At 31.2% G+C, this 16,528-nt stretch overlaps 1 protein-coding gene and 1 non-coding gene across 2 annotated transcripts in view; one reads left to right on the forward strand and one right to left on the reverse strand.

Moving 5' to 3' along the window:
• Window positions 1–13,904, forward strand: part of LOC100169222 (bifunctional heparan sulfate N-deacetylase/N-sulfotransferase) — a 75,796-nt gene extending 61,892 nt beyond the window's left edge. Inside the window, exons 5-16 of the mRNA XM_003246549.4 lie at window positions 656–1,048; window positions 5,206–5,332; window positions 5,428–5,543; window positions 5,743–5,928; window positions 6,203–6,331; window positions 7,272–7,454; window positions 8,414–8,634; window positions 8,703–8,829; window positions 9,124–9,278; window positions 12,512–12,688; window positions 12,816–13,054; window positions 13,777–13,904. Coding sequence (XP_003246597.1) covers window positions 656–1,048; window positions 5,206–5,332; window positions 5,428–5,543; window positions 5,743–5,928; window positions 6,203–6,331; window positions 7,272–7,454; window positions 8,414–8,634; window positions 8,703–8,829; window positions 9,124–9,278; window positions 12,512–12,688; window positions 12,816–13,044 — 2,043 coding nt within the window. The 3' untranslated portion in view covers window positions 13,045–13,054; window positions 13,777–13,904. The remainder of the gene's footprint in view (window positions 1–655; window positions 1,049–5,205; window positions 5,333–5,427; window positions 5,544–5,742; window positions 5,929–6,202; window positions 6,332–7,271; window positions 7,455–8,413; window positions 8,635–8,702; window positions 8,830–9,123; window positions 9,279–12,511; window positions 12,689–12,815; window positions 13,055–13,776) is intronic.
• Window positions 13,452–13,503, reverse strand: Mir3015a-2 (microRNA mir-3015a-2). Its single transcript, NR_040178.1, has one exon. It is a non-coding gene; the product is annotated as a microRNA mir-3015a-2 (primary transcript).
• Window positions 13,905–16,528: the final 2,624 nt, after the last annotated feature.

Raw genomic sequence — 16,528 nt, forward strand, 5'->3', positions numbered from 1 at the left:
TACCAACTGAAATGGTACTAAAGTGGGACTACCACGTATTGTAAGTTATTTAGAATGCATTTTAACTCGATATTTTTTCTTAAAATGTTGTAAAAAATTTCCCATATTCCCCTTATAAAATGTGGTTGTGTGAAACTTCTTCGATGTGATTAGAATTTGCCGGTGGCAGACATAATATGATTATAATTACCTACTATTTTACATTTATAGAATATATATTACACCAAATGTAACAGAAAGACCTGAGTACCTACCTCGTAAATTAAATTATTGTATCCACAGTCAGGTCCCCATGGTTGGATTTAGACTTCCAACATCTGTCGTTGGACAGAGTATTATGTTTAGACAAATTTTTATAGTAAAAATGTATATTCAAGTCAAGCAGTTTATTTTTTAAAAATTGTGTAAATATCAATATTATTTTGATCTAAATTAATTTGAAACATATAATTACTTAGATAATTTTTTTTTAGAATTTCCTGTCAAGTATATTTCTTAAATTCTTTATCATCCATATAATTTTCATAATGTCGTACTAGTATCAATTTCTATTTTTATTTTTCAGGTATTTCTGTTACACCCTATGTATTTTTACTTTTCTTAAAATTAGATACAAAATCTAAAATATAATACAATATGTTTCGTGTGTTTACAGGACGCCATGCTAAACTCTGCGTCGCCGGTGTTGAGAGTTGCCCGAGCGGGTGGTGTATACCAAGGGCCGCTTCCGGGCGACGATTGGTCCGTGTTCACCGCCAATCACACGACGTACGAACCGGTGGCTTGGGGCAGCAACAGCAGCGGTGGACAGGCTGAATATGTCCCGCTTGCCACGGTCATGCAGGACCATGGCATGTACGATGGGATATCGAGGGTGTTGTTTGGCAATGGGCTCAACTTCTGGCTGCACCGGCTGTTATTCCTCGACTCGCTGTCGTACCTCAGCAAGGGGCTGCTGAGCATATCTCTCGAGCGACAGGTCCTCGTGGATATCGACGATATATTCGTCGGCGAGAGCGGCATCCGGATGTGGAAGGAAGACGTGCACGTTAGATTTTTTTTATATACTCTCTCACGTGTTGCAGACTATAGACCTTATACTACTAGACCAGCAATTAGTGTATGGAAAGCGTAACAAGATATAGAGTGCACTTTTTGTTTGTTTGTTTATTCAATATTCATGTTAGTGCGGGGTAGTAGGGTAAGATATATCGATATATCACATATAGATCATTTTATTTTGTCGTCAATACAGCCTACATCGCTGCTAGATGTTGTTACGCTGCTAGTTATACTGTTGTTATACACAGTACTTGTCTAGTATTATAATGTCTATGGTTACAACGCACTACCACTATATTCCCGTTTATTTCATTGGGTGCTCTAGGTGAACCCCCCCCCCTCTTAAAAAAATAGTGTGTTAAAGGCTCTAACCGCCCATCCTTAATAATAGCGATGTGACAGCTGTCTGTTATTGGTAGTTTAAATGGAGTTACAGCATCTGTAATCAAGGTTAACAAAGTCAGATAATTAGTTAGTCATGTATTAAAAGAATATTTGATAAATTACATACATAGTAATGAAAGATACAATATACATAGCGTGGAAAGAAAACAAAAAAAAAATAACATTGAAGGAAGAAGCCACTCATTAATGACACTTCGATTTGATTACTTGTGATCGGTATTTAGTTTTTATTCAGGTACGGAATTATAGGAAATCACGACACCATGGTTTTTAGCCTACTTCGTGGGTTTCCGGTGAGGTTTGGTATGTGCACATTTTTTATGAGTGGATTAATAGGTTAGTGGGAGGCGTGTTTATTAAAGAATCAACTACCTATACAAAATTTTGGCTCTTCATCAATAGTTTTGATATGAAGGTCGTTACGGAGAGTATGGTTAGAGACAAAGCAGGGAATGTTAGTAATTTTACAGAGCGAGATGTTTTGAAATGTTTGTATTTTATTAGTATGTATTAGATTTTTTGGCCGAGTGCTAAATTTAGAGTCCTAACCTAACCTAACCTATTTGGATACACAAATAGGTTTGGGAAGTGATTTGTAGATTATTATTTTAGTTTTCAAGTTGATGAGCTTGTGGTTTGAGATTAGAGTTTTTAGCATACGGGAGCGTGTGTTTAGAATCAATCTTTTAGTTTTTAAATATTAATTTCAGGTGAGTATTTTATTGAGGCAGAGTCCTAGATATTTAATCGATTCGGAAGTAGGTTTACGATATTGTTAGTAAAAACGTTTGGGTAATGCTGGTGTCTTAATGTGAAGGTAGTATGAACTGATTTAGGGTTATTTATTTTAACTTTACATTTATTGAACCAGTCCGCCATTAGGTTTAGATGGCATTGAAGATTGACTAAAGCTATTTCTGGGTTATCATGTATCGATATTATGACTGTGTTGTTGTCTGCATAATCAGCTACTAAATTATTACCGAAGGCGGGTTGATCTGAATCAAATATATTGAATATTATGGAAGAGAGTATGTCACCTTGAGTCACTCCAGCATTGATTGAAGAAATATCTGAAATAGCTGAATCAACCCGGCTTTGGAAATGGCGATTGTTTAGGTTGGAAAAAAGCTGAGGGAAGACATTTCCGAAGTTTATAAAGTTGGCCATTATGCTAGACTCCATTAAATACTTAAAAGATGTCTAAAAATGCACTAGTACAGTAAATTGGTTTTCTAGTGAGTAGGAGATGGCGTCTACGACTCTATGGAATTAGTTAATTGTACTGTGCTTGAAACGAAATCCAAATTGTGAGTAAGGATTGTATGTAAGAAGTTAATCTTTTGATAATGAGCTTTTCACATATTTTATAAAAAAAAAAAGGGTAGTAGTAGGTTTATGGGTTTGAATGAGGCTGGGTCGTCAATTTTTTTTTTAAATATAAATAAATAATTCTGTTTTTTCAGTATCGGAGGGCTTAAATTGTTCTTTTACAGAATCATATTTAAATTTGAGAATTTTTATCGTTTCACTCCAAAGGCTGCATTATGCCATTGAAAAATTTGTTAGTTGTTGGATTTCGTGAGATTTGTGTTTTGCCAACAGCTTTGTTAAGAAATTGTGAGATGGTAAGCGAGTGTATTGGAATTTGGCTCGCGCTCTGCGTTTTACGACCATAAGAGAGTGGATTAGGGTTTTAAGTAGGTAAATGGGAACTGCTCTGAGTTTGAGAAGCTCTGTTTAATGCTCTTGTTAATGCTGCGGCCACCGAGTGAATTATTTTAGTGAAGTTGTTTAACATATTGTCAATATCTGAATAGCTTTTTAGCTTGATTTTCAAATTTATTTGTTGTAGTACTTAGTTATGAAAGGCTAAGTGTTTAACTTGTGCCGTAAAGAGTTAGGGAGTTTCAGCAATAGCCTGAAGACAACCTGATATGCTTTGTAACACCGATGAATGATCAGAGTTGTGATTTAAAATATTGTTTGTTGAACCATATAAGTTGTTAGGGAGGTTTGAGACAAGAATATCAGGTTTTTTGATTTGAGAGACTATCCCAGTAAGTTGGTCTGGGAAGGGCGATGATTCGAAAATATTTGTTGGTATATGAAATTGTATAAGAAATTGTCGCACTGGTCGGGTCGAAACCCGACACCTCAGCTTTGGTGTTTTTGTCACGGCCTATAATGAAATTATTATAATTATTTTTAATCGTATTGAAATAGTTGGATAAGTTGCTTGTGGTTATGGTTTGTTTTGGGAGTGAGTAAGTTACAGCTATAATCAAGAGGGTATTATTTAGTTTAATCAAAATAGCGCACGATCGTAAATAATTTTGGGAATAATTTGGAAGTGATGGGAACGTAAATTGGATTTGATTAATATTTCTACGCCACCATGTGGTGTGTTTTCTAGATGATTGGTTTTTAATAAGGTATATCCGGGTATCGAGACATTTGAATATTGTGTTGCGTGAGTTTCGGTGATTAAGGGAATGTCGATTTGATGGTTATATAAAAGGGTTTTTAGTTCTATAACATGGTTTTTAAGGCCATTGACATAAAAAAGAATGATAATTAGAGATTTGTTCGTTGGAGGGTATTCATTCGTTTAAATTTAGAATTTTTCAGCAGTTGAATGACACATCAAGTTCTCTACACCAATAATTTCAACAAGTGTTTGGCATAGTTCTAGAAAATCATCTAAAAATTTCACCTTTTACGAAAATTGAAGGAGGTGGTTTGATAGGTACAATTTCGCCGATGACAATGTGTTCGGTGAGGAGAGTAGGTGAATTTGTGGCCGGAGTTTTGTCTTGATTTTCATCTTGTCTAAGAATTTTGTAACGATTTTGTAAAACAAATTTTTTTTAAATTTCTTTCTTGTTTGGTTTGTTGGGTTTTTTGTGAAGTTGTTGGGTTGGAGGTAAAAGAGCTGGACTGATTTCTTCTGTTGATGGTCATGGCAGACCAGCCTGCATCAGTTTTGTTGTTATTTTTGTTTTTCGAAATTTTAATCTGAGTAATTGGACTGTCTTAATTGCTTTGTTTATTACTGATATTAATTTAAATGCCAATTCATATTAAGTAAGCATGACTCAGCGTGAATGAGAATATTTAACTCTGAGACGGGCGGTAGCGTGTGTAGATAATTATGCATATCTTGGAGCCGTATATAAGAGTGACGTATGCGGTTACGTCGCGCACGTCTTCATATTTAGAATAAATATTAGTCAACTATTGGAAAGCTTCAGATGTAAAATGACAATTTCTTACCGTATTCACTTACTTTTCGGGAGAAAAAACTGGTTTTACCATATTTTTATATAAAGAAAAAAAATTGGAGTTTGATCAGACATTTTCACATAACTACTGGTATAGTAACAGAAAATAAAAAGTAATAATTTTAATAAATTCATTAACGAGCTAATTAATTTTATGGATCGCATAGACCGCATAGCGAAGCGAACGACAACTATCGTGAGACTGTGATTATAATTTAATCATAATAAATACAATTTTTTTGGTTTTTAACATACCTAATATAATATACTGTATCATAATTTATGATGTTTTGATGATTGAGTACCCTACATAAATCTATGTAAAAATATTTTGCAAAATAAGACCTATTAAGCACGTTAGAATAAAATCACCCATTATTTGACATTTTCACCACGTATATATATTTTATTATGAAAATTATTTACCATTTATCTAATTCACTTGTTTTTCTAGGACTTGATTAAGACTCAAGATCGGATCCGTCAGCTGGTGCCAGGATTTAAATTCAACTTGGGTTTCTCGGGAAAATACTTCCATCGGGGCACATGGGAGGAAAACGAAGGAGACGACACAATATTAGGTGAGTTTCACTGCTGTTTACGCAATAACAACGATATTTGAAAACATTTCTGTATTATAGTACTATGTATTATCTAAAATAATTAAAATTTTCAGAAAATGTAGATAAATTCAACTGGTTCTGTCACATGTGGAATCACATGCAACCACACCTGTACAATAATGAAACGCATCTAGAGTACGAGATGTCACTGAACAAAGCGTTTGCCGAGGTGAGTAGGCAATGGCTATACTACCTATATTGCCATACAATAATTTTGTTGTGTGAGGTTTATATAATATTTATAATTTGAGCAAACTCTTAAAAAAACATTTAATTCTTGAAGGTACTATAAGTATATGTTCAATAAATACTAAGCTAACGTATCAAAGAAAAAATAAATGATTAAATAATTAATTATCGTGTCTCAGGCGCACGGGATACCGACCAACTCCAGCTACTCAGTAGCACCCCACCATTCCGGAGTTTATCCGGTACACGAACTGCTATATACCGTTTGGAAAAAGGTCTGGAACATTCGAGTCACTTCAACTGAAGAATATCCGCATCTGAGACCCGCCAGGCTGAGGAGAGGATTTGTCCATAGAGGCATCAAGGCGAGTGTCAAGCATATCTTACCTACAATTTGTTATTATATGTATATATTTAAATATATAAGGCCCAGCTCAAGTATTTAAGCACTTTTGTAAAGGCAAGAAAACCTTAATTTTGACGCCCTGTATCCCGCCAGCATTTTATTTGTAGATAAATTTAACATTATAAATGCTTACTCGACTGTTGGGCCTATGTATAATATTATTGTATACAGATGAAATTTTGCTGTTGTTTATAAATGAAAATTGATACTAATGGATTCTATTGTATATTCAGGTGTTGCCAAGGCAAACTTGTGGCTTGTTCACGCACACCATCTATGTTGACCGGTACCCGGGAGGCCTAAAAAAATTGGACGAATCCATAATGGGCGGAGAACTGTTTCAAACCATTGTATACAATCCTGTAAGTGTAGTAAAAATCACAAACAACTGCACAACAAAGACGTTTTCGTGTAGCTAACACTTTATTGCAATGTACATCAAGAGAATCTGGTCATTTGCCATTGTATTACCTTATTTTTTTTTTTATTATTATTTATATTTCATTAACTATTAAATGTGAACCATAAGATTCAAAAAGAAATTAATTAGTACAAAATAAGTTAAGTCTATTGTGTAAAGCCCATAGTATTTAGATTGTACGGACTGTATTATGAGGACTTTGCACCTGCAAGTGTTGTATCTGTCTTATAAAAGTACAACATAGCAAAAACTGTTTTGCACAGTAAAGATCTAAAAAAGCTATAGTCATAACTAAGAAACAAAAATTTACCGCATTAAAAAGAGAACTTTAGCTGTGCAATATCGTTTTTATTTTTTTGATATCACTTATACGAAAAAAGTTCTTAATGTTTCAAAATCCATTATTATTTGTTTTTCAGACTTTTAAAACTTTTTTTGAAGTTTGGATATCAAAATAATATTGCATTGCCAAAGTTCTCCTTTATATTTGGTGCATATTTTGTTTCTTAGTTATGACTAGTAACTACCTGTAGGTACCCGCAACTGTATGCTACTAAGCTACCTGTAGCCTTCTCCGTTCTTTCCTGCGCCAAAACAGTTTTTACTATGCCGTAAGTGTATAGACAACATAATGCGCGGGTGCAAAGTCCTCTCAATAAATGAAATTTAAAAAGATTTTAATAAGAAGTATGTAAATTGTCTTGCCTATACGGTTTGTGCTAATATTAGCAATATTAAATATTACCCTATAAGTATTACAAATTCATACCTAGTGTTAATATTTTATTGAAATACTTATTTAATTAGTGAATTTGATTGCACAACATGCAGCAAATGATAACAACAACAATAATTGTAATGATAACAACCTTGATTTCTAGATCAACGTATTCATGAGCCACATGTCCAATTACGGCAGTGACCGGCTAGCGTTATACACCTTCGAGTCGGTATTCCAGTTCATCAGGTGCTGGACAAACTTAAAATTGGTATCATCAGGACCTCTGGAACTGGCAGACAAATATTTCAAGATGTATCCAGAAGAAATTGATCCAGTTTGGGGTGTAAGTTTATTGTAATATATTTATGTGTGTGTGGGTGTGTGTGTGTGTGGGTGTTATTGCCATATAACTGTTTATGTCAATATAATCATAGAATAAGGCAGGCGTCACCAACTAGTGAACCACGGTCCGCATCCAGACCTCAGACACATTTTTTACAGACCCTAATGGTTGCGTAATTATAAAATATACAATATAGTTTTATGACATGATTTTTTTGAATAATAATGTCATATTTTAACTATTATTTATTTACTAGCTGATCTCGTGCACTTCCAACTACTTGTGGCAACCAATAATTATTATTATAATAACAAAAATTTCCATCGGAAATCTCAAAATTCCTGTTTGAGCACCTCCTGAGGCTGGTCCTATCCCTTTTTAAATTAGCCTATCTTCTGCCCAGAGGTCTAATCTATCTATGTATATATATGTTAACTTCTCCAGGGGAAATAACGCCAAAAATCCAGCCGCCGGACCGGGAATCGAACCGGGCGATTGCTTTACCACTGAGCTACCTGACCGCATAGACCCATGACACTATCTCCCCCAGTTAACGGGAGTTATTACATTCGACCATCCTGGCGTTTTAACATATATATATAAAAATAACTGATCCTGTGCACTTCATTGCCCATTAAAATTGCCAACTCTATATGAATAATATGTTTTACATACCACCATGACAACCATTTATATACAAAACATTCCATCGGAAATCTCAAAATAATATATGAATGATTGCACACACACAGACATACATTCATTTTTATATAATGTATAGATAAAATAAGTGACATTTTAATAAATCCATATGCAGTTTACAATTAATAAATATAAATTATGAATAACAAAACTCATAAAAGTTATCTGTACAATAGTATGTACAAACAGTAACTAACAAAAAATATTATTATAAAATAAATGTGATACACATTATATAATATTTAATGATTTTTTAGAATCCTTGCCTGGACCAACGCCATCTTAAGATCTGGTCTTACAAAAAATCTTGCCAGCATCTTCCCAAGTTTCTAGTAATTGGACCTCAGAAGACTGGGACCACGGCATTGTACACATTCTTGTCAATGCACCCAAACATATCAGCAAACATTCCGAGCAAAGAAACGTTTGAAGAAATCCAATTCTTCAATGGCCGCAACTATTACAAGGGATTAGATTGGTTAGTGACATCTTAAACAATAGCTGCTAATCACTTTATGATTTTTAATACATTTATTTGGTTTTTAGGTACATGCAATTTTTCCCTTCAAACGACTCTGTGGACAACAAGATTGTATTTGAAAAGTCTGCCACCTATTTTGATTCAGACATTGTACCTAAACGAGTACAGGCGCTACTGCCCAACGTAAAACTTGTACGTATAGTTTTGTATTCTGGGCTAAATTAATCATTAAAGCACTGAAGGCTGCTTAACTAAAAAAAAATATGTAACAGCTAAAAAAAAAAAACTGATATTGAATATTGGGTTTATGTTTATTACATTTTATTGCTAAAAATTATGATATTTTCCAATAATTTTGGGACCATTAGGTGGTCTAAGTTCTCAGAGTCTACAAATGGTTAAATCCGCCCTGTTTGTACTCATATTGTAACTCGCCATTTATTGTGTTGACTTAGATGCAAATTTTTATTGTCTGTGTTTATATAGGTGACCATATTGATCTCGCCGGCAAAACGAGCATACAGCTGGTATCAACACGCCAAAGCCCACGGTGATCCAAACACTCTCAAGTATTCGTTTCATCAAGTCATAACAGCCAATGAATCAGTCATTCCAAAATCGCTGAGGGACTTTCGTAATAGGTTATTGCAATTAATAATTATTACATATTTTTCAAAGTTTCAAATGACCTGAAATCTAAATCAGAGAGCATAATATTATAGGTCGAGTGAGACTCTGTATGAGTTTTAGGTTTCCACCAAGGATAACCATTTTAAATAGGTTGGGTTCTTAATAAATTTAATTCTATACTACTATATAAACATTTTAAACTAAACTCCTATAAGTTTCTTATTTACTCTATATATATTATTATTATGTTTATACAATATAATTTTTAAACTTGTATTACCTATCTATACATATCATATCTGATATATGATAACTATTAAGTCAATAACCGTTAATAGCTTTCATAGCTTTAATAGTAATAGCTAATTAAAAATATATTTATAGTTTTATATTGTATTACAATACAAGTACAAATACCGGATAAACCCAAGCAACTACTGCTGTAAATGTCTGTATTCCTGGGTTTTAACAATTAATTTTAGTAAAAAATCTGGTTTACCTTCAATTAATGATTTTTGTAGTTCAAAAATTTCTTTTTTTACAAAAAAGAAATGGTAAATCTTATAACTAATTATCAACTATGGTTAAAGTCCGAATTATGTTTAAAATATATATATGTATATATATTATACGTCTAAATCATAATATTATGTGATGAAGATGAAATTGGTATTTGAAAATAGTTCTAATTTTATTTTATCAATTAGTTAATAACATTTAATGTTTTTTTTAAAAATAAACTGATATTTTTTATTATTTACTTAAACAACTACAACCAATGCATAAAATTATAGATTTGTTTAAATATTGTTTTATCGTTGTATAAGATACATCTAACATTCTAACCCCATTATATATTATATATTTTTTAATTTTGTCTATATTTATGAGTATTAGTATTTTTTAAATTATAAATTAAATTAGGAAAATTGTTATAAACAAAATCTGAACATAATAATGTATAGCGGAACCTAACTCAACATATTAAAAAAAGAAAATTATTGCAATACACAATATTTATTATTATTATTGATTAGGGCATACTTGAGTGCCGTGTAATCATGAATTGCATAATTATTAGACAAAAAAATAAATTAAATATGTAAATCGATTTAAAAAAAATTAGTATTTAATACATTACTATAATACATTGTTAATCATAAGTTTACCAATTCTGGTTTATAAAAGCTAAAACTACAATAATCATTTGGAATTTGACAAAACAAATTTGTTTATTCCTTTAAATTTACCAAGAGAAATCAGTAAAAGCCCAAAATTCTGATATTTAGTTAAATTTCTGTTTACTTCAAATAAATAGCACCTCTTAATGTATCCTTAAAAGTTTTATTAGTTTCAACTTCAACTAGTTTAATTTAATTCTGAATAGAAGTAGTTCTTTTTTCTACACTTTAAATATTTGTTATGTTTTTTACAACGTTCCTATATACTAATTGTAATAATAATGATATAAACATAAAAGCAAGACTATTAAGCTTTTATGGATATAATATGTTTAGAATTTATCTTTAATGTGACTACGTGAAAATTCACCATCCAAATTAAAAAAAAAAAAATAGAATTATATAAGAAATGTTGTATGTACATTACCTTCTCATCCTCTTGACTAAATACAAAAATGCTGTGTGCAAACAACAGTTGATTTCTACAATATTACATATTTTAAGTCATAAATGAGGCCATCAATTGAGTTATTTCTAATAGTGGAACACTTTTATCTGTTAATTGTAAAGTAGTGTATTTTTTTTTTTATTAGTTGTAAACTGCTAGACAAATACATTTTCACGTGAAAATAAAAATACCTAAGGTGAATTCCTACACTGACCGTTTCTTGACTACTCCAGTCTGTAAATGTATCAATAATATTGGAATTTAGTGGAAAATAATATAACTCTAATTGCATGTTTACTTTTAAGAGATTTGAAAAACATTAAAAAAGTATCTATTTGACTGATAATAAATGTAATATTAAACATAATAATTTGAATCATAATTTTCATAGATAATTCAAATATGAATAACCGTAGTTTTGAAATTGTCAATAAATATTTATTTTATATTGTCATTTTCTGGACGTATTATAATTTTGAACATTTTTTGTGCTATTTATAGATTTTTTAAGTTTATGTTGATAAAATTTTCTTTCCATAGCTCTAAAATGTATTATAAGACTTCTTCATTACTAGTTTAATTAAATTATACAGCAATTAAGAATATGAAAAATACTTTTTTCTTAGACATTTCATTTTTCCAACTTAATTTTATTTAAAAGGTATATTAACTAACACTTAGTCTATGTAAGAGATTGCCTTATTATTGTAGGTGATTACAATTTTCCCTTTTTTTTTTCAAACAACACACATTATAAATATATTTTAATTATTAATAAACAATTAATTGTAAGCGTTTCCTAAATTCTTTTATTAGTTACATACAGTTACCATGTAATAATAAAATGTTAATGGATTAAATAAAAAACCATTAAGTCACAGATAGTGCACTCATGGGTATTTATTATATAATATTATAGTAAAAGTGTTAAAATCTTATATTATAAAATATTAAAATATTACATTTTATATAGCATTTGTTCTTACAGTATATTTTTTCTATTTAGTTATATAGTTTAATAACATTCAATGCTAATAATCAATTTATTTCTTCACTTGTATATCATTGAATTGATTTTGTTTTTATAATATGCAATATAATAAATGTATTATAAAATCAATAATTGTACAGACAACAGACACCTGACCCTGGCATTATTGTAAATTACTTTGTAAATTGATTTAATTATATTTTAATTATTATTTGAAATCCTGAAAATAGCCTTTTTAAAGACAATAGAAGACTTAAGTTCAACTGTCAGTTATTAACATATTTACAACTATTTACACTTACACGTAAAATTGTATTTGATCTCTTTTAATTTTATAAAATTGTAGGCACCAATATCTAATTAACTGAGAACAAGTATTTTTACAGAAACTAATACTAAAAATATCATTATTATAATTCATAACAAGGTTCATAATTGTTTCAAATGACAAAATCAACATTGTAAATATGCTTATGGTTGACCCTTTATATATTATAATAATACCCTTGATAACAGTTTTGCAATCATGTATTATATCAACAATCATTGTGACATGGTGTTTTTTAATAATGCTATAAAAAAAGTTAACCCAACAATAAATTCAATATTTGACTCTGATTTCAGATGCTTAAACCCAGGGAAATATGCACTACACATCGAACGGTGGCTGGACTATTTTCATCATAATAATCTACACATAATTGATGGCGATCAGCTCAAGTCCAATCCTGTGGACGTGCTGGACCAGTTTCAAAAGTTCTTGAAAATTACACCGCTGTTTGATTATTCTTCTCACATCAGGTGCCCATAAGTATAATATACTATACCTAAGTCATATTATAATATGAATATTTGATATGGCTTAGTCTCGACCTCTGAATGTATCCTCCGATTCAATATATAATGATCGTTTTGTATATTGTTACAGATATGATGCCAAGAAAGGGTTCTTCTGTAAGGTTTTGGAGAGTGGTGGTAATAAGTGCCTAGGCAAAGGCAAAGGGCGACAGTACGCCACTATGGACACAGAGTCATACAAATATCTCCGAGAGTATTATATGCCATACAACACAGCTTTGGTGAAACTGTTGCGCAAGCTGGAGCACACTACCATCCCACAATGGCTTAAAGACGACCTGAGCTATTCATCCACCTGACATTTGCTTCGTATGTATTTTAATATTACCTATTTGTCCAATGTCACTAAATGTTTGAGTTAGGAAGTAGTTCGGAAGTCACCGAAATAAATTATGAAATATAGTTTATTATTTTTTCAAAAAAATATTTATTTATTTTGCATTGAGACAATTTTCTTGATAAAAAAATGTACATAAAATTTATTAGGGAAATGAAATAAATGATGTTGCGTTAGAGACATCTTTTAAACGCAAATAAACTTGTCAGACAATCTTACAAAGCATTTTATGTGACAAATAAAAATCATTTATTTTTTTTAGATGTATTCTATAATCATACAATTTTACTTCAAAGTAAACAGATGGTGTTAGTGTGAGATTTGGGGATTACACTATTTTATGTGCGCCAATAGTTGTACAACTTAGGGCCGTTCTTACAATGTCCAGTAAAGTGTCGGTTAATTTTGACATTGTAAGAAAGGCCCTTAGTGAAATATACATAAATTAAATTGTTTTCTACTTAATAAATGGATAATATTAATACAAATAACACAACTAAATTGTAGTTGATATCTTGGATGTCAATTCAATGTAATTTCCTGTAATTTAACATTTGTGAGAATCCATTGAAATTATGGTCTTACAGTATAAGTATCTCTCCCCTATAAACAGACATTAATTAAGTTCATATTGAATTGTCATTCTGTTATAATTTTAATAATAACTCATTTTAAATATTTTTTTTGTTCGCAGGTGGTAGAAAAAAGAAATACCAGCGGTTGTTGGCTGGTGTATATTCTACCACGAAGAAATAAAAATGCTGAATTTGCCATATTCATATGAAATCTATATTATATTACACTTTTTTTTAATAATAATTGTAAAATAAAAACGATGCCATATTATATTAGGTTATTTTAAGTTATGAAATTATAAGTTTTTTTTTTAATATTATTACCTTTTGTTGATTTTACTGTATGTATATTATATAGCTAACCGTTTTTGTGTATAGATTAATTTTAATAATAAAAAAAAAAAAAATATTTGTTTTTTTTTGTCTTTTGTATTTATAAATTTTATAAACACGCATATAATATATTATATTATATTATATGAATGTGTATATTGTAGACCGTCCATGTTTTGTTGAATTTTTTTTAAACTGAGCATTTATAGAGTGTTTTGTGTCAATTTTCTTATTTTGGCTCAGTCAAAAGAAATATAATAATGTATTGATAACAATAGTTATAACTTGCTTATTCTTTACTTTTATTTTATAATTGTGGGGTGACAATGCAAAACTATTTGCAATTTGGTCAAAATTGAGTTCATACATTTAAAATTGCGAATTGATTGGTGTCATCAAATTAAGTGAAATTGTTCTACCCATTTCCTATTCAAAAATCAATATTAAAACAATGAGTTGGTGCAAAACATACTATTGGTATAATAATATACATTTTATCAAAACTAACTATTTACATCCTAATGCAAAAGGAAGGAAAACATACTATTTACAAAAACTACAGACACAGTGTACAAGACTTTTTTTTATTGTTAAAGTGTCTTTGTTTTTCATATTATCAAATTGCCATAAAAAAAATTGTTTATATCTTAGATGCTTTATTTATTATGAACGTCAAAAGTTTTTTATAAGCTCTAAACAATGAAATTTAATAGTTCTTATAAATTTATAAATTGTTAATTTAGAGCCTACAGCTATAATATAGTAAAACAGTATAATATACTAGGTACATGATAAAATAAATAACATATTGTCAGGACTTTTAATCTTTTGTGTTACCAGTTACCACCAATTTGTAATATATGTGTAAGAAAGTCTAAACCAGTGGCATACCTAGGATTTTAGAGCTGCGTGGGTCTGCCTTACTTACGGGAGATCACTGTGTAGAAACTTCAACCAACTTGGTATAACAAAGTGCGCTCGCTATTTACCTTATTAGTTATTTACATCACATTTTGATACCAACATTCGGATTCACTATCAAGAATATTTTAAACATTTAAAATGAAATACAAATTGCTCTAAAGCACAATCAAAGCGTAGGACTGATACGTTTTGACATCTCTAAGGTATATGACTCAGTATGGAGACCTAGAATCATCCACAAGCTCACAAAATTCTAACTAAAGGTAACATGTTAAACTTCATAAATAACTTCCTCGGTATCCACACATTTCAGGTTAAAACCTCCAACGTCCTATCTGATATATTTACACAAGAGAACGGCGTACCTCAAGGATCCACTATTTCAGTGACACTATTCCTAATCACCATCAGTGACATTTTTGAAGGAATATACAAACTTAATATCCCTATATTATATGCTGATGATTTCAATATCATATTATGTCATAGCTCCAACAGTAGCACTATTCAACAATTGCTACAAGACTCAACCCACAAATTTGAATTTTGGTTCAAAATGTCTGGTTTTCGATTTGCACCGAACAAAACAAGACTCACACTCATCAGCCAAAAAAAAAGGAAAAAATAGCAATAAAAATGGGCAACCACACCACCAAGAACCAAACACTAGTCAAAATCCTCGGGGTAATCCTCGACTCTAAAGCAACATGACTCCCTTATATAGGTACAACACATTAAAAAATCCTGTCTCCCTAGAATTAATATAATTAATTGGCCACTGTAATGTAGAAGGTAATAAACTCGCTGACAAAGCCGACAAACTTGGTCACCTTGGTCACACTCTAACGTCCCTGGATTTCTCATACCGGGACGTTAAGAGAATCATTGCTAAAGATGCATACGACCAATGGGAAAACAAATGGGCAGAACAGACAACAAAGTTACATGAGATCAAAAGAACCACATACCCCTGGCCAATCTCTGTAAACATATCCAGGAGACATCCATTACTAACCCCGGCAATGGACACACACACACACACACACACACACACACATCACCCACCAACATCTCATGAAGAGAGAAGAACCCCCGACTGCACCATCTGCGGTTCACCTCTTACAGTCAAACATATACTCACGGAATGCCGTAGCTACGAAAAAGAAAGGAGAGAATTGAACCTTTCGGAACAACTCTCTGAAATACTCAGTCCCGAGCAGAGCACTCTCTCATAGTCCCTGGAGTTTCTACACAACACAGGACTATTCAGCAAAATGTAATCCACATTAATATATTGTTTTTCTGTTTCTTTCTCCTCTCTATTTATTTATATATAAAAGTTTATAATCATGTATAATATTGTATAATGTAATGAACGTCCAATGGTCATAGACGCCGTGGAATTTGTTTTTTGCTTTAATAAAAAAAAAAGTCTCGCTATCGTCATTTGTGTGCTGTTTTTTCTCGGTGTTTCTTACGCACAGAAAGTAGTCTCTAGTGAGACTCTTCTATATATAATATTAATGCCTAGTTGGCCAACATTATGAATGATTAGAAATATTAAAACTTACAATTCTTAGAGCGCAGACTGGCCAGTAGCAACTCTTACGCCTA

This window comes from Acyrthosiphon pisum, chromosome A1 (genome assembly GCF_005508785.2).
Source record: "Acyrthosiphon pisum isolate AL4f chromosome A1, pea_aphid_22Mar2018_4r6ur, whole genome shotgun sequence".
NCBI classification, from domain to species: domain Eukaryota; kingdom Metazoa; phylum Arthropoda; class Insecta; order Hemiptera; family Aphididae; genus Acyrthosiphon; species Acyrthosiphon pisum.